This window comes from Hypanus sabinus, chromosome 3, assembly GCF_030144855.1.
Source record: "Hypanus sabinus isolate sHypSab1 chromosome 3, sHypSab1.hap1, whole genome shotgun sequence".
In the NCBI taxonomy this organism is placed as follows: Eukaryota; Metazoa; Chordata; class Chondrichthyes; order Myliobatiformes; family Dasyatidae; genus Hypanus; species Hypanus sabinus.
The window spans coordinates 147,775,691-147,803,277 of record NC_082708.1 but is presented as its reverse complement, the minus strand read 5'-3'; the positions used below and the strand labels follow the sequence as shown (position 1 = coordinate 147,803,277).

Here is a 27,587-nt window from a genome sequence, read left to right as displayed (position 1 = left end):
CAACAATCTTATTTTCCCATTGAAATCCCCCGTGACTTTCATAACATTGCCCTTTTGACATGCAGTTTCTATATCTTGCTGTAGTCCAGATCCTGGTTACTGCACATATAACTCCAATCATAGTCTTTTTATCTTTGCAATTTCTTAACTCTACACATTCTTTATTCTATATCTTTCAATTCGATGTCCCTGCTTTATAAGGATTTGATTGCGATTCTTTACCAACAGAGAAACCCTACCCCCTCTGCCTATCTGTCTGCTCTTTCAATACAATATGTATCCTTGGATGTTAAGCTCTCAACTATGATCTTCTTTCAGCCATGACACCTTGAAGTCTACACGACATCATACCTACCAATGTCTAACTGTGCTACAAGATCATCTACCTTATTCCATATACTGCGTACATTCAAATATAACACCTTCAGTTCTTTATTTGTCACCCTTTTTGATTTTGTCCTCATTTTCCATTGCAACTCATTCCACTGGGTGCAACTTTGCCCTATCATCTGCCTGGCCTTCCTGACAGTCCCACTACATACAGCATCTAGTTTTATTCTAACAGCCCAATCCTCAATTCTATCGCTCTGGTTCCCATCACCCTGTCAAATTAGTTTAAACTCTTCTGAACTGCTCTAGCAAACCTGCCTGCAAAAATGGTCAATCCCTTGGGTGCAGGTGTATCCCATCCCTTTTGTACAGGTCATACATTCCGCAGAAGAGATCCCAATGATCCAGAAACCTATGTCATTGGTGCCAATATGAATCAATTGGTGAACCACGGCAACATTCTGTGGGGCATGTACAATACTTCTAAATAACCCTCTTTTGAATTACCCTCACTGCAATCTGCAGCATATAATTTCCCTTTAAGCAAAGTACTTTTAAATCGACTTAATGGTCTACAGATTTCAAGATCTTATGAAAGACTCGGCAGACGTAATGCTCCAGCAAGCAGATACAGCACATTTGAACAGATGAAGGCAGGAGTGAGGATCTCCAAGCCAGGCTAAAACACTGTGGAATGAGACCACTTCTTTAGTAGCAAATGTGTAGTCACTGGAGAACAAAATAGAGGACCTAAGGGCAAGATTGCTGTATTGTTGTGTTCTATGTTTGACTGACACGTGGCTTACTCCCAGCACACCAGGTACAGCAATCAGACCCAAATGCTGCTCAATTCACATTACAGACCAAATTGTTGATTTGGAAAAGGTGGAGGCTTCATGATAAATTCTCGGTGGTGCTCTGATGTGACAGTTTTGTTGACCTCATCCTTCCCGACCTTGAACATCTAATGGTCAAATGGCATCCATTCTGTTTATCTAAGGAGTTCTGCTCCATTATCCTGACTGCAGTTTACATGTCACCAGTAGGCAACTATAATCAAGCACTTGAGATATTGTACGATGTCATCTCCAAACAAGAAACAGTTCATCCAAACGCATTTCAAATCATAGTTGGGAACTTCGATCAGGCTTATTTGAAGAAAACTATGCCCATTTACCATTAGCATATACCCTGTGTCACCAGAGGTCACAACACACTAGACTACTGTTATACAGAAATAAGGAGTGCCTACTGTTCCATGCCCTGACTGCACTTCAGTAAATCTGATCACTGACTGCCCTTCTACCTGCATACAGGCAGAAGCTAAAGAGCAAACCTCCAGAGATTTGGACAAAAAAGAAGTGGTCGCAGGAGGCAGAGCGGCGGCAATAGGATTGCTTCAAGTCGGTGGCCTGTGCCGTGTTCAAGGACGCACCTGTGGATCTGAATGAATACATCATGTCTGTCACGGACTTCATTAAAACAGTTGCAGATGAGGGTCTCCCCACAAAATTATTCAGAGTCTTCCTCAATCAGAAATCCTGGATAAACCATGGGATCTGTAATCTGTTGGGAGCTAGATAAGAGGTATTCAAGTCTGATGACCAAGGAAGTTACAAGAGGCATGATCTTCAGAATGCATCTCACAGACAAACTACCAAATCCAGACTAAACTTGACTCAACGAAGAAAGTACAACAGTTGAGTTCGGACTTGAATGCTATCACCTCTTAGAAAGTTTAATCCAGCAACATAAGCAACAGCAGGTCTACACTTCCAGATGAGCTCAATGCCTTCTGTGCTAGTTCTGACTGCCAAACACAGACATCATAAACTCACAAAGACCCTAATGATCCTGTGATTTCAGTCCCTGAGGCTGACATGAGAGCTGACAGATGGAGTACCTGGCCAAGTACTAAAGATTTGTGAAGATCAAGTGGCTGAAGTGTTTATTAACATTTTTAACCTTTTGATTTAGCTGTCTGGGGTACCCACAGGCTTCAAGCAAAGTTCACTTATATTGGTGCTTAGGAAAAATGTCGTAACCTGCCTCAATGACAATCATCCAATAGTACTTACATCCACACTGATGAAGTGCTTAGAGAGGATGGTGATGAAAAGTATCAACTTCTGCCTAAGAATAACTGTAGCATGGCATCCAGTACCATCATCCCCTCAAAACTAATCAATAAGCTTCAAGACTGTGGCCTCAATACATCCTTGTGCAATTGAATCCTCGATTATGTCACTTGCTGACCCCAGTCAGTTCAAATTGGCACCAACATCTCCTCTGCAATCTCCATCAGCACAGGAACACTGCAGACTGTGTGCATAGCCCCCTGCTCTACTCACTTTACACTTATGGCTGAGTGGCTAAGCACAGTTCAAATGCCATATTCAAGTTTGCTGACACCACCACTTTTGGAGGATGAATCAAAGGTGATAACAAATCAGCATGTGGCAGGGAGATTGAAAATCTGGCTGAGTGGTGCCAGAACAACAACCTCTTACTCAATGTCAGCAAGATCAAGGAGCTGATTATTGACTTCAGAAGGAAACCATAGGCCCATGAGCCAGTCTTCATCAGAGAATCAAAGATGAAGGGGTTAACAACTTTAAATTCCTCAGAATCATTATTTCTGAGAACTTGTCCTAGGCCTAGCATGTAAGTGCGTTATGAAGAAAGCACAGTCTCTACTTCTTTAGTAGCTTGTGAAGAATTGTCATGACATCTAAACTTTGACAAACTTCTATAGGTATGTGGTGGAGAGTATATTGACTGGCTGCATCACAGCCTGGTAGAGAATATGGGCCAGTTCATCACATGTAAAGCCCTCTCCAACATTGAACTCACCTACATAAAGTAATGTCTCAGGAAAGTAGCATCCATCATCAGAAACCCAACCAGCAAGGCCACAGTTTTTTTCTTGCTGCTGCCATTGGGAAGAAGGTACAGCAGTCTCTGGACACACATCACCAGGTTCAGGAACAATTATCACCTCTCAATCATTAGGCTCTTAAAGAGACAACCACTCAACTTCACTTGCCCCATCATTGAAATGTTCCCACAATCTATGGACTCACTTCATCTAATGTTTTTGATATTTATTGCTTATTTATTGTTACTATTTCTTTCTTTTTGTATTTGCAATTTGTTGTCTATGCACACTGTTTGAAAACCTAAGTTTATATGGACTTTCATTGATTCTATTATGGTCATTATTCCATTATGGATTTATTGAGTATGTCCACAAGAAAGTTAGTTTCAAGATTGTATATGTACTTTGATAATAAATTTACATTGAACTTGGAACACTGATGTACCAAGACTTCTGACTGCTCACCTTTTCCCCTAAGAATCCTGTGGACCTGATCCAAGATGTCCATAATATCAACATAAACGGTGAGACTGCTCCCTGGTCATTACCAGGCACATCATAGCATGATGCCAATTCACCATTTAGTGTTCCAAATAAAAATTATGGCTACAGGTGACCAGGACGTACAATGGACTTAAAATAATACTTTGATAGCACGTCCAGAGAAGACCTCTATCCATCAAAGCCCATTCTTTCTGGGGCGTATCCACTACTTTTTGTAGGAATTTCAATTCAAGGGCATTAGTGTTTCCATACCAGGATGTGAAGCAGCCAGTCAATATACTCTCTACCACACATCTATAAAAGTTTTATTTATTTCAGTCTTCATGAGGGAGAGGGACATTTCTGAATGAGCAGTCAGAGTAGACCATGTTAGTGTGCTGTAGGATGTCAAAATTAAGAAAGAGGATGCATCGAAATCTTAAACTTAAAAATATTAGGATATTTAAAAAATGGGATACACTTCAGCTTACTGGATGCATGGGAGGGGTTTGTTGGGGCATTGAATATTATACTTGCATCCTTCCTTACCACAGGAACAGCACCTAAGGATTGCAGAATGCCAAATGTCACATTGTTCAGGAAGGATAATAGGAATAATCTTGAGAATTATAGACCAGTGGTCTTACATCAGTGGTTGGCAAACTAATTGGAGAATTTTCTTACAGACAGGGTTTTCAAGCAGTTGGAGAATCATAGTCCTATTGGCGATAGTCAGCAGGTTGTGCTTCACACACCTGATTAGGTTTTTTGAGGAAGTGATAAATTAATTGATGAAGGTAGAGTGCTGTATGTGGATCCTAGTAAGGCAGTTGACAAGGTTCCACATGGTAGGCTCATCCAGGAAGTCATGAGGCATGGGATCCAGGGAAATGTTGCTGCATGGATTTGTAACGGGCTTGCCCAGCAAAGGCAGCGAGTGGTAGCAGATAGAGCACACTCTGTCTGGAGATCAATGACTAGTGGTCTTACTCTTTAGGATCTGTTCTGCTCTTTATGATCTTTCTAAATGACTAGGAGTAAGTCTACAGATGATACAAGGGCTGGTGGTGTTGTGCAAGTCTGTCGTAGGTTACAACAGGATATAGACCGGATGCAGAGCTGAGCAGAGGAGTATCAGACAAAGTTCAATCTGGAAAAATAAAGTCATACGCTCTGCAAGATTGAACATAAAGGATGAGTACAAGTTTAAAGGCAGGATTCTTAGCAATGTGGAAGTACAGAGTGATCTTGGTGTCCAAGTCCACAGATATTTCAACGTTGCCATGCAAGTTGAGAGGGTGCTTAAGAACACATGTGGTATATTAGCCTTCATTAGTAGGGGGATTGAGTTTTCAAGAACTGCAAGGTAATGTAATAAAACTTTGGTCAGGTCACACTTGGAGTTCAATTCTGGTTGCCTCCTTATTGAAAGGATGTGGAAGCTTTAGAGAGAGTGCAGAGTAGATTTGTCAGTATGCAGCCTGGATGAGAAAACTTGTCTTGTGAAAAAAGGTTGAGCAAGGTAGGCCTTTTCTCTTTGGAGAAACAGAGGATGAGAGCTGACTTGATAGAGGTGTATAAGGCTATGAGAAACAGAGTGGATAGCCAGTGCCTTTTTTCCAAGGTGGCAATGCCCAATATCAAAGAGTATCAACTTAATGCGAGTGGAGGAAACTTTAAGCTCAAAGTTCAAAGTAAATTTATTGTCAAAGTACATAGTTATGTGTCATTTCCATTTTCTTGTTGACATTCAATGAAAAACTGCTCACAAAGACAGACAAACAACCAATGTACAAAAGACAAAAAATTGTGCAAATATAAAAAAACATAATTAATAAATAAATAATAAATATTGAGGAGGAGTTATAACATCCTAGAAAGTGAGTCTATAGGTTGTTGAAACAGTACAATATTAGGGTGAGTGAAGTTATCCACTGTGGTTCAGGAGCTTGATGGTTGAGAGGTTAAACCTGGGATGTCAGACGCTAGTGAGTAGCAGGTGCCTGGAATGTACTGCTGGGGTGGTAGAGATTGATATAGTAGGGATGTTTAAAAGGCTCTTCGATAGCCACAATAGATGTCAGAAAAATTGAGGATTATGGGCAGTGTAGGGTGTAAGGATTAGCTTGACCATGGTGGATTGTATAGGTCAGCACATCATGAGCCAAAGGGCCTGTACTAAACTGTACTGTTCTATGTTCTACTTTCTAAATCACATTATTCTCATAAAAATAGCAGAAAATGGCAAAAAATCTCTACAGTTCAGATAGTATCTATGGAAAAAGAAACAGGTAATGTTTGGGTCTGGCACTCTTTCTTAGAACTGAAACAATAACTACCTTTCTTCCCATAAGTGCTGCTAGACCTGCTGCATGTTTCTGGTAATTTTTGTTTCTATTGCAGATTCCCAGCAACTGAAATTCTTTTCATTTTCATTTTCCCTGTTTTCACGATGGCCAGTGGTGTATTATGAAACAGCTGATGACTGGGTCTGAGACCTCGAGTGGTACTGACAGCCAATATCAGAGAGCTTCAAGGAGTACAATCACATCTTGGTGGATACCAGTGTCAGACTCAGTGAAACTCCATACTGCCATGACTCTAATTGTACTGTCCAACATTACCAGGAGATCAGAATGGAATCAAAGAAAGGGTGAACTGCCACTTTACTTCAAAACCTAACTGTTCATCCATCAAATATTGCTGAAATATAGCAGGCACAGCCTACTACCCCAAAAATAAAGCACAGTGTCTGGATATGCACCATTTACTCAGAGAACATTATGGTTGGGCATTCAGGGAATCACCATCCTTGTGGGTCAGGGCTTTGTGTGTAGAGACTGGAATGCCTCCCTGGTCTATATTAACATTTCCCTAACCATCAGATCTACTTGCTCACTATATCTTCCACTCTCTCCTCAAGAAAGCAAACACATTCCTCTCTCTTATCAGTGGTACCTTGTGTGAAGCATTGGAGGGACTGCAATCTTGGCTTATATAGTCACTGTCCCGGAGTGAACTAGAGGCTAAGAAAATGACTGATAATCACATTGATCTCAGATGGAAAGGGCAGACTAGGTTGTCTGGAGCACAATCTGAACCTCAGAATTGTGTATGTTCTGACTGTATTCCAGTCTCTGATGGCTCTGAGTTAAGAGGTAAAATACCTACACACACCCAGCAAATGCTGACTGCATATACGTGAATCACAGATTCAGGGTCATATCAGTTAAGTGTTACAAGAGGGTAAATGTCTTGTAGTTCAGTCATGTGGTGTCTGTCCACTGCAAGGCCTGAATTATATTTCCTGATCAACTATACATTTGACAGTGAGCAGCAAATTGAATTCCTTTGCTAGTAGCTACACATGGCACAGAATAACCAACTTCTCTGTTTGCTCATCTTCCTGCTCTTCAAAGTGCTGAATATCAGGTTCTTGAAGTATTCAGAGTTAATGGTCCTTTCAGGGTCCATGTGGGGAAGAGAGTTTTGGTGCAGAAGTTCCCAACACCGTTTCAGTGCACAGCTTTCCAACAGCGTAATGCAGCCACATCCCCAGAGTAACACTACGCACTGCAGGCTGCTTCTCTCATCCTCTCTACCCTTCCTGATTTGATGGAGGTGTACCAGATGATAAGAGGCATAGACAGAGTGAACAGCCAGAACAGAAATAGCTATTAAGAGGGGAGGAGGCTAATTTTATGTTTGTTGAAGGAAAGTATAGGAGTGATGTCATAGTTTGGTGTGTGGAACACGTTGTTAGGGGTGGTGGTAGAAGCAAATACATCAGAGACAGTTGAGCTTGTCTTAGTTAAGCACATGAATGATAGAAAAATGGAAGGACATGTAACAAGGAAGGGTTAAACTGATCTAAAAGTAGTCTAAAAGGTTGGTACAACATAGTTGGCCAAAAGGTCTACACTGTGTTGTACTGTTCTATGTTCATGCTCCTTGTCACTGAAAGATTCTGCTCTTGTCATTTTTTTTACTGTGATTTAGTTGGAACTGTTTAAACTTGATTGACTGTGTCTCTGGTAAAGAGAAAACATTTCTTTCCTTCGGAGTCGGAAGCTGCCTGCCAGATAGAGCAGGCTCTTTCTTCTGGCTTTGACTTCATAATTGAGGGTGGCTCAGTGGAATGGTTGGTAGAGCCAGCACTTCAGTGCCAGAGACTTGGGTTCAACCCTCGGTGTATATGACCTGCAAGAATGTGCGAATAAGTTGGTAGTTCTATCTTGATGAAAACAGAATGATGGAGCAAATGTGTTAGAAATTTCTATGCAATGAAAGAGAATTTCAGGATGTATATTACATATATTTCTCTGACATTAAATGCACCTTTGAGACTTTTGAAAATGGACCCCACAATCCCATCCTTATTATCTCCATATTTCCAAATGGAAGTTGTCTGAACAGCCACACTCATTCCTCCAAACTGCTAGTCACTGTTGATTTGAATTCATTTACTTATTGAGATAAAGTATGGAGTAGGCCCTTCCTGCCCTTTGAGCTGTGCCACCCAGCAATCCCTGATTTAATCCTAGCCTAATCACAGGACAATTACCAGTTAACCTACCAACCGGCATGTCTGCGGACTGCAGGATGAAATCCAGAGCAGCCAGAGAGAAGACTTGCATTCCATGGGGAGGTCATACAGAATCCATAAACGTGACATCAGAAGTGAACTCTGAACTCTGATGCCCTAAGCTGTAATAGTGTTGTGGCAACTGCTGTGCTACCGTTCACCTTCCTCTACACTAGCCATTCTCAACTGTTTCATTGCCAAGGACCCCAGGTTGAGTATCGCTACTCTACACTGCTTCTGTCAGACTCTGCAGATCCATGCCACTTAACTTTCTCATCTAAACTTCCAATGGAACGCATCAGCGTCCATCTTCATCCAACTTCACCATTCACAACATCAGCCTAATCAAGCTCTTGGCAGTATGGACCCTGTCTCTGACATAGTATTGTGTAGTACATTTCCTTCGTAAGTTATGCTGCAGGCCAAACTGAAAGAAGAAATGTAATGACACTATTTTGGGACTTACGGTAATTTTTATTATTGCACTATCTAGCCCTTGCCTAACAAAAACTTTCACAACATACCTGAGTGATAATAAACCTGATTTTGAATAATATTAGCCAATGTTATCCTGTTAGAAAACATAGAAATATAGAAAACCTACTGCACAATACAGACACTTCGGCCCACAAAGCTGTGCCAAACATGTCCTTACTTCAGAAATTACCTAGGGCTACCCATAGCCTCCATTTTTCTAAGCTTCATTCCATGTACCTATCCAGGTGTCTCTTAGAAGACCGTATCATATTGGACTCCACCACCTTTGTTGGCAACCTATTCCCACGCACTCACTGCTCTCTGCGTAAAAAATATACCTGATATCTCCTCTGCACCCACTTCCAAGCACCTTAAGACTGTGCCCTCTCATGTTAGCCATTTCAGCCTTGGGAAAAAGCCTCTGACTATCCACACAATCAATAGACAATAGACAATAGGTGCAGGAGTATGCCATTTGGCCCTTCGAGCCAGCACTGCCATTCACTGTGATCATGGCTGATCATCCACAATCAGTACCCCGTTCCTGCCTTCTCTCCATATCCCTTGACTCCGCTATCTTTAAGAGCTCTGCCTAACTCTGTCTTGAAAGCATCCAGAAAATTAGCCTCCACTGCCTTCTGAAACAGAGCATTCCACAGATCTACAATTCTCTGGGTGAAAATGTTTTTCCTCAACTCCGTTCTAAATGGTCTACACCTTATTCTTAAACTGTGGCCTTTGGTTCTGGACTCCCCCAACATCAGGAAGATGTTTCCTGCCCCTAGCGAGTCCAATCCCTTAATAATCTTAATGTTTCAATCCGATCCCCTCTCATCCTTCTAAATTCCAGTGTATACAAGCCCAGTTGCTCCAATCTTTCAACATATGACAGTCCCGCCATTCCGGGAATTAACCTTGTGAACCTATGCTGCTCTCCCTCAATAGCAAGAATTACTTTCCTCAGATTTGGAGACCAAAACTGAACACAATACTCCAGGTGTGGTTTCACCAGGGCCCTGTACAGCTGCAGAAGGACCTCTTTGCTCCTATACTCAAATCCTCTTGTTATAAAGGCCAATATGCTATTAGCTTTCTTCACTGCCTGCTGTACCTGCACGCTTACTTTCAGTGACTGATGAACAAGGACTCCTAGATTTCATTGTACTTCCCCTTTTCCTAACTTGACACCATTCAGATAGTAATCTGCCTTCCTGTTCTTGCCACCAAAGTGGATAACCTCACATTTATCCACACTAAACTGCATCTGCCATGCATGTGCGCTCACACCTAACCTGTCCAAGTCACCCTGCATTCTCCTAACATCCTCCTGACATTTCACATTGCCACCCAGATTTGTGTCATCTGCAAATTTGCTAATGTTACTTTTAATGCCTTCATCTAAATAATTAATGTATATTGTAAATAGCTGCAGTCCCAGCACTGAGCCTTGCAGAACCCCACTAGTCACTGCCTGTCATTCTGAAAGGGACCCCTTAATCCTTACTCTTTGTTTTCTGTCTACCAACCAATTTTCTATCCATGTCAATACCCTACACCCAACACCATGTGCTGTAATTTTGCCCACTAATCTCCTGTGTAGGACCTTATCAGAGGCTTACTGAAAGTCCAGGTACACTACATCCACTAGTTCCCCCTTGTCCATTTTCCTAGTTACATCCTCAAAAAATTCCCAAAGATTAGTCAAGCATGATTTCCTTTTGTAAATTCATGCTGACTCGGACCAATCCTGTTACTGCTATCCAAATGTGCCGCTATTTCATCTTTTATATTTCTTTTAGCTTTTCTGATTTCTTTCTAAAGAATGCAAGAAGAATCTTAAGAAAGAAATTAGAAAAGCTAAAAGAAGATACGAGGTTGCTTTGGCAAGTAATGTGTAAATAAATCCGAAGGGTTTCTATAGTTATATTAATAGCAAAAGGATAGTGAGGGATAAAATTGGTCCCTTAGAGAATCAGAGTGGACAGCTATGTGTGGAGCCGAAAGAGATGGGGGAGCTTTTGAACAATTTCTTTTCTTTGGTATTCACTAAGGAGAAGGATATTGAATTGTGTAAGGTAAAGGAAATGCATAGGGAAGTTATGGAAACAATGACGATTAAAGAGGAGGAAATACTGGCGCTTTTAAGGAATATAAAAGTGGATAAATCTCTGGGTCCTGACAGGATATTCCCTAGGACCTTGAGGGAGGTTAGTGTAGAAATAGCAGGGGCTCTGACAGAAATATTTCAAATGTCATTAGAAACGGGGATGATGCCAGAGGATTGGCGTATTGCTCATGTGGTTCCATTGTTGAAAAAGGGTTCTAAGAGTAAACCTAGCAACTATAGGCCTGTCAGTTTGACATCAGTGGTGGGTAAGTTAATGGAAAGTATTCTTAGAGATGGTATATATAATTATCTGGATAGACAGGGTCTGATTAGGAACAGTCAACATGGATTAGTGCCTGGAAGGTCATGTTTGACAAATCTTATTGAATTTTTTGAAGAGGTTACGAGGAAAGTTGACAAGGGTAAAACAGTGGATGTTGTTTATATAGACTTCAGTAAGGCCTTTGACAAGGTTCTGCATGGGAGGTTAGTTAGGAAGGTTCAATCGTTAGGTATTAATATTGAAGTAGTAAAATGGATTCAACAGTGGCTGGATGGGAGATGCCAGAGCGTAGTGGTGGATAACTGTTTGTCAGGTTGGAGGCCGGTGACTAGTGGTGTGCCTCAGCGATCTGTACTGGGTCCAATGTTGTTTGTCATATACATTAATGATCTGGATGTTGGGGTGGTAAATTGGATTAGTAAGTATGCAGATGATACTAAGATAGGTGGCGTTGTAGATAATGAAGTAGGTTTTCAAAGCTTGCAGAGTTACAAGAGTGGGCTGAACGATGGCAGATGGAATTTAATGCTGATAAGTGTGAGGTGCTACATTTTGGTAAGAATAATCCAAATAGGACGTACATGGTAAATGGTAGGACATTGAAGAATGCAGTAGAACAGTATAATCTAGGAATAATGGTGCATAGTTCCCTGAAGGTGGAATCTCATGTGGATAGGGTGGTGAAGAAAGCTTTTGGTATGTTGGCCTTTATAAATCAGAGCATTGAGTATAGGAGTTGGGATGTAATGTTAAAATTGTACAAGGCATTGGTGAGGCTGAATTTGGAGTAATGTGTACAGTTCTGGTCACCGAATTATAGGAAAGATCTCAACAAAATAGAGAGAGTACAGAGAAGATTTACTAGAATGTTACCTGGGTTTCAGCACCTAAGTTACAGGAAAAGATTGAAAAAGTTAGGTCTTTATTAATTGAAGCGTAGAAGGTAGAGGTATTTAAATTTAAGAGGGGGATAGATAGAGTTGACGTGGATAGGCTTTTTCCATTGAGAGTAGGGGAGATTCAAACAAGAGAACATGAGTTGAGAGTTAGGGGGGAACGTTTAAGGGTAACACGAGGGGGAATTTCTTTACTCAGAGAGTGGTAGCTATGTGGAACGAGCTTCCAGCAGAAGTGGTAGAGGCAGGTTCGGTATTGTCATTTAAAGTAAAATTGGATAGGTATATGGACAGGAAAGGAATGGAGGTTTATGAGCTGAGTGCGGGTCAGTGGGACTAGGTGAGAATAAGCGTTCGGCACGGACTAGAAGGGCCAAGATGGCCTGTTTCCGTGGTTTAAATGTTATATGGTTATAAAATTGACTCCAGTATTTTCCCCACCATCGATGTCAGGCTAACTGATCTATAATTCCCTGTTTTCTCTCTCCCTCCTTTCTTAAAAATGTTAGATAGCATTAGCTACCCTCCAATCCACAGGAACTGATCCTGAACCTATAATACAGAGAGACATTGATAGGATGCAGAAGTGGCATGAGAAGTGGCAGATGGAGTTCAACCCGGAGAAGTGTGAGGTGGTACACTTTGGAAGGACAAACTCCAAGGCAGAGTACAAAGTAAATGGCAGGATACTTGGTAGTGTGGAGGAGCAGAGGGATCTGGAGGTACATGTTCACAGATCCCTGAAAGTTGCCTCACAGATAGGGTAGTAAACAAAGCGTATGGAGTGTTAGCTTTCATAAGTCGAGGGATAGAGTTTAAGAGTCACAGGGTAATGACAAAGCTCTATAAAACTCTGGTTAGGCCACACTTGGTGTTCTGTGTCCAGTTCCATAGGAAGGATGTGGAAGCATTGGAAAGGGTACAGAGGAGATTTACCAGGATGCTGCCTGGTTTAGAGAGTATGCATTATGATCAAAGATAAAGGGAGCTAGGGCTTTACTCTCTGCTTCTTTAGGTAAGTGAAGAGGAAATAATTAGTTAAGACCAAAGTTGGGCCCTTGAAGACAGAAACAGGTGAATTTATTATGGGGAGCAAGGAAGTGGCAGATGAGTTTGAACAGGTACTTTGGATCTGTCTTCACTAGGGAAGATACAAACAATCTCCCAGATGTAATAGTGGCCAGAGGACCTAGGGTAATGGAGGAACTGAAGGAAATTCACATTAGGCAGAAAATGCTGTTGGGTAGACTGATGGGACTGAAGGCTGATAAATCCCCAGAGCCTGATGGTCTGCATCCCAGGGTACTTAAGGAGGTGGCTCTAGAAAATGCCAGCATTTTGTGTTTTTTTTATCCACCCATCTAAACCCTGTTGCTTCACCCGTTGCTGAGGTCCATTAGAATCCTTAAGCCTAAGTGTTTGAACCTGTTCTCTGAGATTTTGCTTACAGACTCAGTATTGAACTCCATTTGCCTCTTACCATATTTTTTTCTTCTTTGACTGCCTCCATCTATCACCTACCAGCTGCAGTTTCCCTGCACCCTTCTCCTACTGGCACAACCGGCCTGTTACCTTACACCCCTCCTCAACCCCCTTCTTCACTTTATGTTGGCCTGCTCCCTTCTCCACTCTGTCCTGATGCAGGGTTTCAACTTCCTATTATTCCTTCACTGCACCCACCCACCCACCCCACAGATGTTGATCAACCCACTGAGCTTTTTTTCCAGATTCCAGCATCTGTAGTCTCTTGTGACATCAGTTTTGGTGTGTTGACTTTGTTCTGCTTTGGGACATCTTGCACCAATAAAGAGATGGTACAAATATGGGCTACAATGACTTTATATTGGACTTACACAGTGAAATCAAGCAACATGGGTGCCGACAGGGCTTTGCTTCCAAGTGGGTACAATGGCTTCTATGCTTACATTGATCGACAAAACATGGAGGAATTATCATGGACTCCCACAGCACAGGATGACCCAGAGACTCAGTCCCTGAAGCTGACTTGAGAGCATCCTTGAGAAGGGTGAACTGACGGAAAGCATCCAGCTCTGATGGGGTACCTGGCCGAGTACTAAAGACCTATGCTGATCACCTGCCGGAGTGTTCACTGAGATCTTCAACTTATCATTTCAGTAGTCTGAGGTACCCTGTTGCTTCAAGCGGGCTTCGGTTATATTGGTGCTTACAAAGAATGTGGCAGTCTACCTCAGACTATCGTCCAGTGGCACTTCAATCCACAGTGATTTGCTTTGAGAGGTTGGTGATGAAGCATATCAACTCCTGTCTGAGAAGCAACTGGGATCTGCTTCAATTTGCCGACCGGCACAACAGGTCCACTGCAGATGACATTTCATTGGCTTTTCATTCAATCCTGGGAAATCCTGGGGAAAAAGGTATACATCAGCCACCTCCTATGGGATCCCACCGTCAGACACATCTTGCCCTCCCCCCCCACTCTCGGCTTTCCACAGGGATCACTCCCTACGTGACTCCCTTGTCCATTCATCTCCCCCATCCCTCCCCACCCCTCCCCACCGACCTCCCTCCAGGCACTTATCCCTGCAAACGGAAGTGTTACACCTGCCCCCACACTCCTTCCCTCATCACCATCCTAGGCCCCTAACAGTCCTTTCAGGTGAGGCACCACTTCACTGGGGTGATATACTGTATCCGGTGCTCCCGATGCGGCCATTTATCCATTGGGGAGACCCGCCGCAGACTGGGAGACCGTTTCGCCGAACACCGGCGCTCGGTCCTCCAACAGTGGCGAGATCTCCCTGTGGCCACATACGTCAATTCCACAGACCACTCCCACTCCGATATGTCTGTCCATGGCCTCCTCTACCGTCAAGATGAGGCCACACGCAGGGTTGATGGAGCAATACCTGATCTCCCGCCTAGGTAGCCTCCTACCTGCCGGCATGAACATTCAACTCACTGACCTCTGATGATACCCCTGCCCCCCTTACCCCCATCCCTATCTATAATTTTAGTCTGGTTCTCTTTCTCTCTCTTTCCCCCTCCCCCCAATATAATCTCCCCCCAGCCCTACCTTTCTTTCTCTTTTATTTCCCATAATTTTCCACCTTCCCCCAGCCCATTTCCCTCCAGCCTATCACTTCCCAGCTCTCTACTTTATCCCTCCCCGCACTTCTTATCCCCCTCAACCATCCCATGTTACTTCACTCCCGATGAAGGGTTTTGGCCCGAAACGTCGTCGCTACTTCCTCCCATAGATGCTGTCTGGCCTTCTGAGTTCTGCCAGCATTTTGCGTTTTTATTTATTTCCAGCATCTGCAGATTCACTCGTATTGCATACATCAGGATGCCCTTTATCAACTGTGGCTCAGCATTCAATACCATTATCCTCTCAAAATTAATCAATAAGCTCCAAGACCTTGGCATCGATACCTCCCTGTGCAGTTATTTTCTGGATTTCCTCACTAGCAGATCCCAGTCAGTTTGGATTGGCAACAACGCCTCCTCCACAATCTCCATCAGCACAGCTGCACCACAAGGCTGTGTGTTTAGCCCCTTCCTGCTCTACTCACTTTACACATGTGACTCTGTGGCTAATCACAACTCCATTGCCATTTTTGTGGATGACACCACTGTTGTAGGCCGAATCAAAGGTGGTGATGAATCAGCATATAGCTGGGAATTGAAAATCTGGCTGAGTGGTGCCATAACAACAGCCTCTCACTCAATGCCAAAAGAACAAGGAGCTGATGACTGACGTCAGGTGGAGGAAAGCAGAGATCCATGGAACGGTCCTGATTGAGGAATCAGAAGTGGAGAGGGTCAGCAACAGTGTTAAAACTTCGGAGGACCTATCCTGGGCGCAAGTGCAATTATGCAGAAAGCACAACAATGCCTCTGTTTACTTAGAGGTTTACAAAGATTTGGCATGACTTCTAAAACTTTGACTTCCATAGGTGTGTGGTGGAGTTTATATTGATTGGCCACAACACAGCCTGAAATGTAAATACTAATGTCCTTGAAAGGAAAATCCTACAAATAGTAGCAGATACAGCCCAGTTCATTATAGGTAAAGCCCTTCCCACCACTGAGTACATCTGCACGGAGTGTTGTCACAGGAAGGAGGCGTCCATCATCAGGGATGCTTACCACTCAGGCCATGCTCTCTTCTTGCTGCTGCCATCAGGAAGAAGGTACAGGAGCCTTAGGTCTCACACCACCAGGTTTACTTCTTTAAACAGACGGGATAACTTCACTTGCCTCACCACTGAACAGTTCCCTCAACCTATGGACGCACTTTCAAGGGCTCTTCACCTCATGTTCTTGTTATTTATTGCTTGCTTGTTTGTTTATTTATTTATTTTTCCCTCAGCTAAAGCTGGTAAAACCTGACGGACAATCATAGCCAAGCATGTTCATTTCTCAATTGCTAGGAACTTTCAGATGATTGTAGTGCTGTTTAGTTTTGTGACTTTCTGAAGAGTTACATAGATATTGCTGTGTAGCCTAAATTATTTAATGGTGTTGTGTAGTGCCTTTGGGATGATATCAGTTGTAAGTATTACTATCGGGACATTGTACACTCTGTTCATGTTCCAAAGTCTTTCAATTTCCTCTTTTAATTCTGCGTTTTTAGCTTATTGATTTCTGTATGGTATGTGTGTTTGGAATAACTATATCTATTAAGGAAGTTGTTCTTGCTTGCTTACCCTGTATTATTATATCTGAACTGCCATTAATGGATTGTCCAATCTGTAATAATGGATTGGCCATAATATAATCTGAGGGATTCTGACTCTACAACTGGATTAGGCTTGTATTTGTAGTTAAGGATGATTTTTTCCCAACAGTTTGTATTTTAGAGCAAAATTTTGGTGAATGATGATTGCCACTTGATTGTGCCTGTATAAGTAATCAGACGAAGTTAAACTGCTATAACTGTTAAACTGTAACGTGTTTTATTTTTTCTGTTTTTTTCCTGGCATTTTGGACACTTATCACCTTGAATTTGTAGGTCTTTTATTACACGTTTTTGATATTTGTGTTAACCAGCTGTTCAAATATTACCACAACGAACCATTCTGTTTCTGGGAAGAGGTCTCCAATTCTGAGTCAGTCGTTCAATGCTTCCTTGTTGACACCTAGTCTGCTCAGGTCATGGGGAATGTCTTCCATGGAAGGTCATGCTCTTCCATTGCTTGACTTTTTCCTCAGCAGTGATAATTGCTCCATTCTTCTGAGTTGTGCTCTCATTTAACTTTAGTAGCGTATACTTCTTATCAAAATTGCATATTCCAACATGGAGTGCTGAATCCTGTACTCGTTGATGAAAATATATCCTTAGAAGTTTTATCTGATTGTTGTGTAGATTTTTAATGTCTGATTTTCCTCTTTTCCCTTCTGTCCTAGGTAGTGTTTATCTATTGCAGCCTCATTGAGAAAATGAGGAAATAAGTTTCAGGGTTGTGTATGGTGACATATGTGCACTTTGAGATTAAAATTACTTTCCACTTTGATTTCCTCAGCCTGGTCTACTTTAGATACCATCACAGTAAATGAAAAAAAAAGCAAAAACTTTAAGGTAACTTGTAAGCAAGAGTCAGGAATCAATACAACATCTAATAGAATTTATTGATGTGAGCTCTTGTCTCTCTGAGAGGACAGCATGCAAAAACAAGGAACATCAGCAGCAGAAAGAAGGCTTCCTGCATGCTATTGTACAGTAAATCTATTATATACAGGAAACATTTAAAAAAATCCACTGGGCTATAGAACTGAATGGAGATGCAACAAAGAACGTCAATAAATATATCATAACAGCACAGAGAAATACCAAATGTCACTGAGCAGAGACACCAATTTGCCTCTGAAAATGCATTAGCAGATACCACTTTTCACTTTAAATTCCATTATAGCCATTGATTATCTGCAGACACAGAAGGTATGAGTGACATTCTGCCGGGCAAGAGTGATGTTATTTCTTTATAGAAAAAAATGAGCTTTTTTCGGGATTGGTGTGTTGAACTGAGTCTGCAATTAGGCACAATTTTGTGCACCTCTTTCAGGTGTGAGACCCTGACTACATTGGCATGTTGAGGGTTAAATTATAGCCTCGTTGCAATAGAAATTCAATCACAGCAGTGGCTCTGAAGGACAAAATGCAATTTCCTGCTTCAAGCAAATATTGTATTAGATTAATTGCAATTCTCTGACAATACTGCCTCTTTAACTTGTCTGACTGGTGCCAGGACTTGCCTGGGTGCAAGTGCCTGGAACTATACAACAAAATGGAAGACGTACACGCATTACTTAAAAAATATAGTAAAAACAAGTGGTCAAGCTATGTGTCCTGTTTAAAGTGCACTATAAATACTAGTTTTTAAAGATACAATCAATAGGATTCAGATGGTACCTTCTATATATTTGTTATATTCTTGTAAAGGAAACATCATATACAGGTAACAAGGTTGTTTGGCATTTATAGCGAGTGGAAAATGGAGCATGTGATCATTTAAAAATGGAAAGTGTCTCAAACTATTTTCTCCCAACACTAGAGACTACTGCTCCATGGCTCAGTAGTAGTTGTTGATGTGGGGTGGGCTATGCAAGGACACTGCACTACTGGCACGTGGTGTTGCTAAATGCTGAATTATCTCTACTGCTATGTAACTGGCACGCAAAAGACAGAGAGAAACTGATGCTCTCTTTGGTGTGGAAATTGTTTGCTAACAGGAATCACTAAAATGCAGGGTCCCAAATAATCTAATGAAGGGAATAAGAGAAAAAGGGTGAATAAGAAAGTTGAAAGATATTTTCTCACTTTGAGGAAGGAGAAATGATCTGGGATCCAGCCAATAGCATATTAAAGAGAATGCTTTTCGTTGATCTCAAGAAAGCTACACTGTACAAAGCCATGTTTCTTTATAAATAAAAACACCCAGAGGAACCTTCATTTAACTCCACTTTCTTTGTGAGTGCTTGCTTAAATAATTTAACTATTAGAAATGAAAAAATGGACTGCAAAGGTCAGCAGCCCCCTTGTTCCCGACTTTATACAGACGCATACACAGAAATGCAGCCACTGTCTGGGAAACGACACGTATCCTTTTGTAGGCTGGCAATCATTGATAGCCGTCTTGTGTAAACCTTGGACTGAATGACCTTCATTGGTTTTTAAAATAGTAGGTCAGCACGTAGGAGTCTGTCTCTTTAAGGCAATATTTAAAAAAAATGTCAATCTACAAACAACCCAAAAAATATATTAGAAGCTATAGGAGTGTCTGCAAATGAAGGACTAGCATATCAGTCACATACTCACAATTTCTGTTACCAAAAGGTTGACATCTAAATCATATTTTACACAAAAATATACAAGTCACAGATTGCGTCACTTGGTTACGTTTTGGTGACAGGGGTTGGGAGGTGTGTTCCTGCTGTGGAATTAAGATTTCTGCTTGTTGTTGGCTGTATCAGGCCTATGGTCTTTTCTTTCCGAGACATTGCGCTTGACTTTTGTGTTTACAGGATACATCTCTTGGTTCAGTGATGGACTGGAATGTGACTTTTTCATCCCATTGCCATCATTCTCCACACTGTTTAGTATCTCCTGCCCTCCATCCTTCAGGAGCTGAACATAGGTCTCGTACCGTGTTTTCTGTAACAGAAGACAGCATGGTAATTGCTTGATGCATGAACGAAATGCCTCAACAATGAAAGCTGCATTCATAAAAATAAAGAAGACAATCAAAGATGATTTTATCCCTCTTGTTTTTGTTGAAGAACAAGGGATAAGCCAATAACCACTCTCTTCATTACCTTCTCCATCCGTTTCCATTCATCATACATACATTTAGTTACAACTAAATCATACCATGTACTCATACGTCTGCAGAAATACAAGAATGTTGCCAGGGGTTGAGTTATGGGGGATGCTGGGTAACCTACAGCATTAGTTCTTGGAGCGTAAGCAACCAAACGATAACCTTAAGATTCATGTATAAGATCATAAGGGACATAGATAAGGGGTATGTTTTTCCCAAGGAAAGGAACCCAAAAGCTAGAGTTCATAGGTTTAAAGTGAGGAGACAGATTTAAAAAAGAACCGAGGGGCAAATTTTTTTCATACAAAGGGTGCAATGAGCTACCAAAGGAAGTAGTTGAAGCTGGTTCTACAACAACTTCAAAAAGGTTTTGGATAACTACATGCATAGGAAAGATTTAGAGTGATATAGGACTAGCTTAGGTGGGCACTTTGGTCAGAATGGATGAATGGCCAGAAGGGTCTGTTTCTTGCTGTATTCCTTTATGACTCTACAAGACCAGTTATTAAGTTTTTAAACAACATACTCATTATCACTTTGTATAACTCAGATACTAACTTATACTGGGACAAGTGGGTATATTTTACCTTTCGAGTGCAGTTTACATAACATACTTCTAATTGCAGAAGAAACAAGAAATATGCCATCAGTTCTTACACAATTTAAACTTGGATACCTAAAAGGCAGGTGCGGCAAAGGATGATGGCCGTCTAGGGTTAGTCATAAGCATCAAAGACAGCAGTGAAACCAGCCCTTTAGCAGTAAAACCACATTAATTCGGCTGCAAGTCCATGCATAAAAGCATGCAGAAACGTTCAAGAGGTTCAGTTGTTCACAGCAAATATCAGAATGGGGAAGAAGTGTGATCTAAGTGATTTTGACCATGGACTGATTGTTAGTGCCACACACAGTGGTTTAAGTATTTCAGAAACTGCTGATCTCCTGTGATTTTCTACAATCTCTGGAGTTTACAGAGAATGGTGTGAAATCAAAAACGAACAGTTCTGGGGGTGAAAACACCTTGTTAATGGGAGAGGTCAGAGGAGAATGGCCAGGCTGACTGAAGTTGACAGGAAGACAACAACAGCATTACAACAGTGCTGTGCAGAAGAGCATTTCTGAATGTACACCATGAATGCTGATGTGCTACAGCAGCAGAAGATTATGAACCTGGACTCACTGCCCACTTTATTAGGTACAAGATGTACCACCCAGCTGAACAATGAATGATGCAAAATAAATGACAAGTGAAGTCAGAATATTCCTTCCAAATGAACTATTACGAGTGATGTATTGAACAGGGTTTCGAAATGGAGCTGAATAATTTCAGTGGAATGGCAACTGATCTCACTGATCAGAAAGTCAATGCATCTCTACCTTCAGAACGATCAGCCATATATCAGCAAGTGAAGAAATATTTGTGGCAGGATGTGATGCACTAGAGAATCATTATTAAAAGAATACAAATGAAATAGTTGTGAAATTACAGCTATACTAATAAAACATTGTGACTCCTATTCAATCTTCAGGCAGATAATCTCAGCTTATCAGTATTACATTTCACTGCTCTCATCAGCACAATTCGGACTGAAGAAATATGAAAGGAAATATGCTGGAAAGGAATTCACCAGATCCAGCAATCATTTGTCTCCGCAAACCCACACCTAATGTTGGTATTGCAGAAAGCACTCATTTGTCTGGAATACAAATTGTATCATTTCTTCTAATAAGGCTGACGGACTTCCGTGCATCCAATTCCTTCATCAATAACTTAATTACCATTAGAGTGAATTAAGGAGCTGCTAAATAAATGTCAATAATTGCTAATGTTACTGTTTGCACATCAGGCTAAGATTAAATGGAAAATAACTCCTCATGGTATCCCTGGAGACAGCTTTAGAATTTGTAGCCAACAAATATACCTTACAGCACTGAACTCCCTGTGGAGAGGATGTAGAGTCTGTCATCAGAAATCAAAAGTTTCGTGCATTTTCTCCCCTCAAAGTCAGTGCTCCATTGAGGTGAAAACCAAAGAACAGAAATAAATCAAGCTCTTTCTCTCTGACAAGGTGAGAAAATCAAAAAGATATCAGTGCTTCACCCTGGAGATGTAAGGAGACTCTAACATTCAACAATCTAACATAAACTAATTTATCAACTAAGTCTGTGTGCTTTGAGAGAACCAAATGAGCAATTTCAATGGTTTCTTTGGTTTTGTGACAAAATATAGTTTATGGTATGATCATAAATAATTAGCTTATCTAAAGAATGGCATTTGTAGATTAATGATTTTTAATGAATGCTTTGGAATTATCATACCATACTTTAAATATTCACTAAAAAGCAAACTATGTCCCTTTCTCTTTATATCTGTGATTGATCTGTAAAAGAGATCTTGCAGAATGCTGCAAGGCTCATTAGTGATCTCAAAGGCCTGTGTAATCTCTGCCAAGAGCTGACCTTGCTCAAAACAATCACATCAATTTCACGTCTCTTGGCTGCAGGAAAAATGTAAGTCAATAAACTGCAGGGACCTCATGTCCAAAAGATGAACAGAAAATACGGGAACACTCAGCATCCATGGAAAAACAAGTACAGCTTACACTCTTCCTCAGAACAGAGAAAGAGTTGGGAGGACAGATGGGTAGGATAAATGGAATTTCACTGATAGTTATGTCAGGGTTGAGTGGTGCTAAACTATTGATGAAGCCATTTGGTTGATAAGTTCATGAGGGAGGTGTTACAGGGTGATCATAAATCAAGGAATGTGCACAAGATATGAATTGCAGAGCTGCAGGAAATGTCCAGCAAGTCATATCATGCTACAGGAAAGAAGAAAGATGAGTCAATATTACAGCATACCCGCCCAGTCTCAAACAAGCATAAAAAGCACATCAGCTGAAATTGTTGAATGTAAGCCAGCTCCCTCCAAGTGGTCTCATTCTGAGGAAGCTGAAGAGAGCTGGACTTTGCACATCCATACTCATGTCAGTTTTCAGATGCTCAGAAGAGACCATCCTGACCATCTGCATCACTGCTTAGTGTGGAAAGTGCACTTAGTGGACAGGAAGGCAAAACCACCCAATGCATAACTGGCAGCAGCCTACCCACCATCAAGGTCACACATACAGAAAGGTGCCAGAAAAGGGCCAGGAAGGACCCTACCCACCCTGCTCATGAACTGTTTGTCCCACTCCCATCAGGGAGAAGGTTACCCAGTATCCATGCAAGGACCACCACACGCAAAAACAGTTACTTTCCCCAAACAGTAAGGCTGCTCAACAGCTCCACCCACTAACCTACACTACCACTACTTTATTATTTCCTGTCAGTCTCCTTATGTACAGACTAGCATTACTTTATGGACATACAATCAATCTATGTATAAGCTTTCTTATGTATTTCTATTTATTTTTATTACTATCATGGCCTTTACTTTTCGTGGGTTTTCTCGTGTGCTGCGTCAGATTCAGAGTAACAACTATTTCATTCTCCTTTGCACTTGTGTACAGGAAATTACATTAAACAATCCTGAATCTTAAACGAGTTCCACATTTCTTCATACAGCAGAAATTCCAGTAATACACATGGAGCCATTGCTCCAAAATTAATAGTTGTACCATGCCTAGTAGATGTATAGTGCATGCAAGAGGTACAGTAGGTGGGTTGTTGCTCCACCTGTGAATACATTTAATGTCCTTCTTTCAAGGAAGGTGGCTGAAAGTAAGGATGAATGTCTGTCGGGAAAGATCAGCAGGTTAAGCAAAATGTGCAGAGGGTTACTGTGAATTGAAAGAATGAAGAAAGGTGGCCGAGGTTGTTTCCTGTATGTAATGCAAGTAAATGGTAAAGCCAAGGGGTGGGGAGGGGAGAAGTTGATGGGAATGTGGTGAGAAAATATGATTAGTATAGGATTAGGTAAATTGGTACTTGATAGTCAGTGGGGACTAGATGGGCCTAAAGTTCAATTTCCATGCTGTATGACTCTATAATTCTGTTTAGAATAACCCTTCACCTCTTATGTTATATTGTGATGGTCCTTATTTTGTACTGGTGGTGGACAATAAATGAATAATTAGCCAGCCAGGGTGATAATAAATGTGGATGAATAAGGAATGAATCAAGAAGAAGCAAAGGAATATTGGCCAAATTGGTGAGGAGAGGAAACAGGAGGTTTAAAGAAACATAAGGCATGAGTCAAACTGACAGGCAACAAGTGGTAGATGACATTAGAAAACAGGCTGAGTTGGTGGAGTGAAGGATAAGATATGGGCCAGTGGACTTGAACACAAGGAAACAGTGGAGTTAAAACTGCAGAGGGCTTCTGAGAGGTAAAAATGAAAGTCAGTAAACTCCACATCCTGTGACCTGATGGCAGCAAATTCAAGTTTGCAGAAGGAGGAAGAGCTATTGCTCTGTGTGAACAATAGCTCACTGTGTACTACTGGTAATGGCAATAAAGGGGCAATTTACAATGGGAAGGTGGATTGGGGTTTGTTCATAAAGTAGGGCAAGCCAAAGTGAGCTAATTCTGCAGACTGGCTAAATGGTTGGATGCCAGTCTTGTCATAAGCAATGTTTCAAAGTAAGTTATGTCTCCAAATGAAACACTGACATGTTTTTCACCATGACAATTGCAAGCTGTTAGCTTTAACTTCTTTTTTTTTCAATTTTCAAATAAAACGTACATTCAATGTTCGCATGAACTAACATTTTAACACAAAGCAGCATCATGATTTATTTCATGCCCTTGAATCTGACCCAGATGGTTGCCAGAAATATAAATCTACCCTGTCGATCATTTCACAAGCACTATTATACATGAAAAGGTCAGCATATCCAGACACTGGAGATGGTTTGCTCATATTCATGATGCATTTCTGCCCTGTGCTCAGATCATTAGTGCACAAATTGCAATGTTAAATGGGTTTTCCCATATTTCAAAGTCCAATCTAAACTGCATTTTGTAAACACTGTTTTACTATTGAATATCAACATAGCAAGCGGGGGCAACGTCTATACGACTAACTTTTAATTAGAGGAGCAGGGGCAGAAATAAGCCTGGTTGCCATTCCAAGTTGTGCTACAGAGCTTCAAGTAAGCAACTGCCTTAAGAGAAATGTGAAAAAGCCAAAATGAACAGACTGCAGCTCCCAATAAACCTTTTGCCAAATTGTTTGTGCTACACCCAAACATGTAGAATCTAGAATTTGATTGAAGTTGTTTTGGCAGCGTTATCCAATAGTAACATTCTCCGCCTCACAGAAAGTTATTGACAGACAATTACCTGGAATAGATAATGATCTAGAGACATTCAAATTCCACCATGGCTGCAAAAAATGGTAAATTTCTGCAATAAATCTCTTTGCAAGAAAATGGATTTATTTTGTTTTGACTTGTGTTTTATCTTGTAAAAATTGTGTTATAATTTGTTCTAAATGTGAATGCTGCATATCTAATGCAATGTCTGTGATGCTGCAGCAATTAAGTTTTTTTATAGCACCTGTGCATAAGACAGTAAACTTGAATTTGAATTCAATTAATTAATAATCTAGATATGAAAAATCTAATATTGATAATGCTGATTATGAAACAACATAATTGTTATTAAATCATATTTGGTACATGTTCTATAAACTCATTCTGCTAACTTGATTTGGTTTATACACAAGTCTAGACTCAATTAAAGGGTTATTGAAGACAATGCCCTCTAATATGACCTAGCAAGCTATCAGCTTCAGAACTTCACCAACACCTTCTCAAGGGAAATTATGAACAAACAATAGATGTGGGTAAAGCAGAATTAATCACTCGGAGGACAAAGATTCTGTGGTGACTCTGTTGATCTAGCGGTTCAACAGGGGACATTCAGAGGTCCCATAAGCAGATAAGTAAATCTTTTTCGATTATGAGCATTTAGATTTATTTTTACTTATCTGAGTGTTCCAGTTAAATCTCACTAGCAGAGATTTAAGACGGTATTTATTTAGCCCTTTCTTCACATTTATGTACAGATTTTAATATGTTGACAACTTCCATAGAGACTGTATTTTTAATAATATGTCCTGTACATTTGTACTTTTACCATTAAAAACATAAGGAATTCCATAAGACCTTGTTTATAAAAAAATTCTTTGAATATATATCCTACTGAAATTCGTTCAGAATAATCTGAATTTTCAAGTTAATAATGTACATCATTCTGCAATATGTGACCCTGTTCAAAGCTGCTGCAGTCCTTTTGATAAATTATGTTCCCACAGTGCTTAATATTATTGACACAACTGAGTGAAGCATTGGGCATTTTAGAGGGTATGTTTCTTAATTGTGGATCTGGATTAAGGCAAGTCTGGGTGAAGAGAGCAAATCCCTTTCCCTAAAAGTCATTGATAGATGAGATGAGTAGTATTAGCAATAGCAATACTAATTATTTCAGATATTTTTAAAACAATTAATTGACATTATGTCTCCGGTTGACACAGAGTACCCGAGCTTGTATCTCCTCTTAGCAAGTAAGTGTGGTATTGCTGGGCATTGGTGCTGTAACAGTGTGGCCATTTCATTTTGACATCCAAGCCTATAAATTCCTCATTCTGCAACACAACTATAATGCCATCATCCTCCTGAATTGACATCAACTTAATAATTAATGCATATTTTCTTCTGACTAAGCATTTCAAGGGAAGAGTGAAGACAATTTGAAGAGACTGAAAGAACCAGTTAGGAATTGGTAAAAGGATATCTGCCTCCCTCAAGTAAAGAACATTTCTTGGAACAACATTTCAGCTGGCAAATAAATTAGTAAAAGAGATGCCTCAGCAAAGCAAATTGGCTATCAGGTAGCTGAGTGGAGATTTGATAGAGGTGGATGGACAATGGCTGGTTTAATCACATTAAACTGAAACAAAATTTCCCCATTCATAGATAGTTCAAGGATTGGGAGCAGAGAATATGGACAAAAGGTACAAAGGGATAATGAGCAAATGCTTCTTTTGTGGAGAGGAGATTATGATCTGGAAAGTCATGTTTATAGTGGCAGAGGAAGGAGAAAGCATCAGGGCTTTAAAAAATGAGTTAGGTTCTTGATTTAGAATAGTATACAGGGCAATGAGGAAACATTAGGGGAACATATTGCTGTATTAGGGATGATTTTGTAGAATTACACCTGTTCACGTGTATTCATCCAACTGTGAGAACCATACCAAGGTATGCTCTTAAAACTGAGGCATGTTGACATTTATAAAATACATACAGGCTGGTTGCTTCAAATAAAACAACAGGACCTCCCCTGGAAAACAACATGAATCTCTGAGACACCCCTAAATTTGTTAAAACCTCTCATTAGATTAGAGGATCAATCAAAGTCTAACCCTGATCTGACCAAGGAGATGTTCACGCTAATGATCCAAATCTAACCAAGTCCAGCTCCTGGCCTTCATATGTGGCTTAGCTACTACACCTAGTGGAACTGTGTCTACTGGCAGAAGAAGGGGCAAAGACAGGATACTGTTGCCTTAAACCTGTTGCTCTGAACAGATGGGGGCTTTATCAGTTGAGGTTGGAAGCTCAACTAGAAAGAAAACTCAGCTCTCAAATCTCCACTGCCTTGTGACTATATCCACTTATGGAGACGGCTTTGGGAGTAAACCCAAAGGAAAAATCCAAACCTGGAGTTCCCATGGCTGTTATACGATGCTACCTGTATCAGTCTCTACCGTTCCTTTGAATTCATCACCCGAGTGAAGG

General features: G+C 40.8%; 1 protein-coding gene across 15 annotated transcripts in view; it reads right to left on the bottom strand.

Moving 5' to 3' along the window:
- Window positions 1–17,634: 17,634 nt before the first annotated feature.
- Window positions 17,635–27,587, bottom strand: part of psd3l (pleckstrin and Sec7 domain containing 3, like) — a 476,452-nt gene continuing 466,499 nt past the window's right edge. For all 15 annotated transcript variants that reach the window (XM_059965343.1, XM_059965341.1, XM_059965347.1 and 12 more), the window contains one exon: window positions 17,635–19,675. In XM_059965343.1, the coding sequence (XP_059821326.1) occupies window positions 19,463–19,675 (213 nt within the window). In that variant the 3' untranslated portion in view covers window positions 17,635–19,462. The remainder of the gene's footprint in view (window positions 19,676–27,587) is intronic.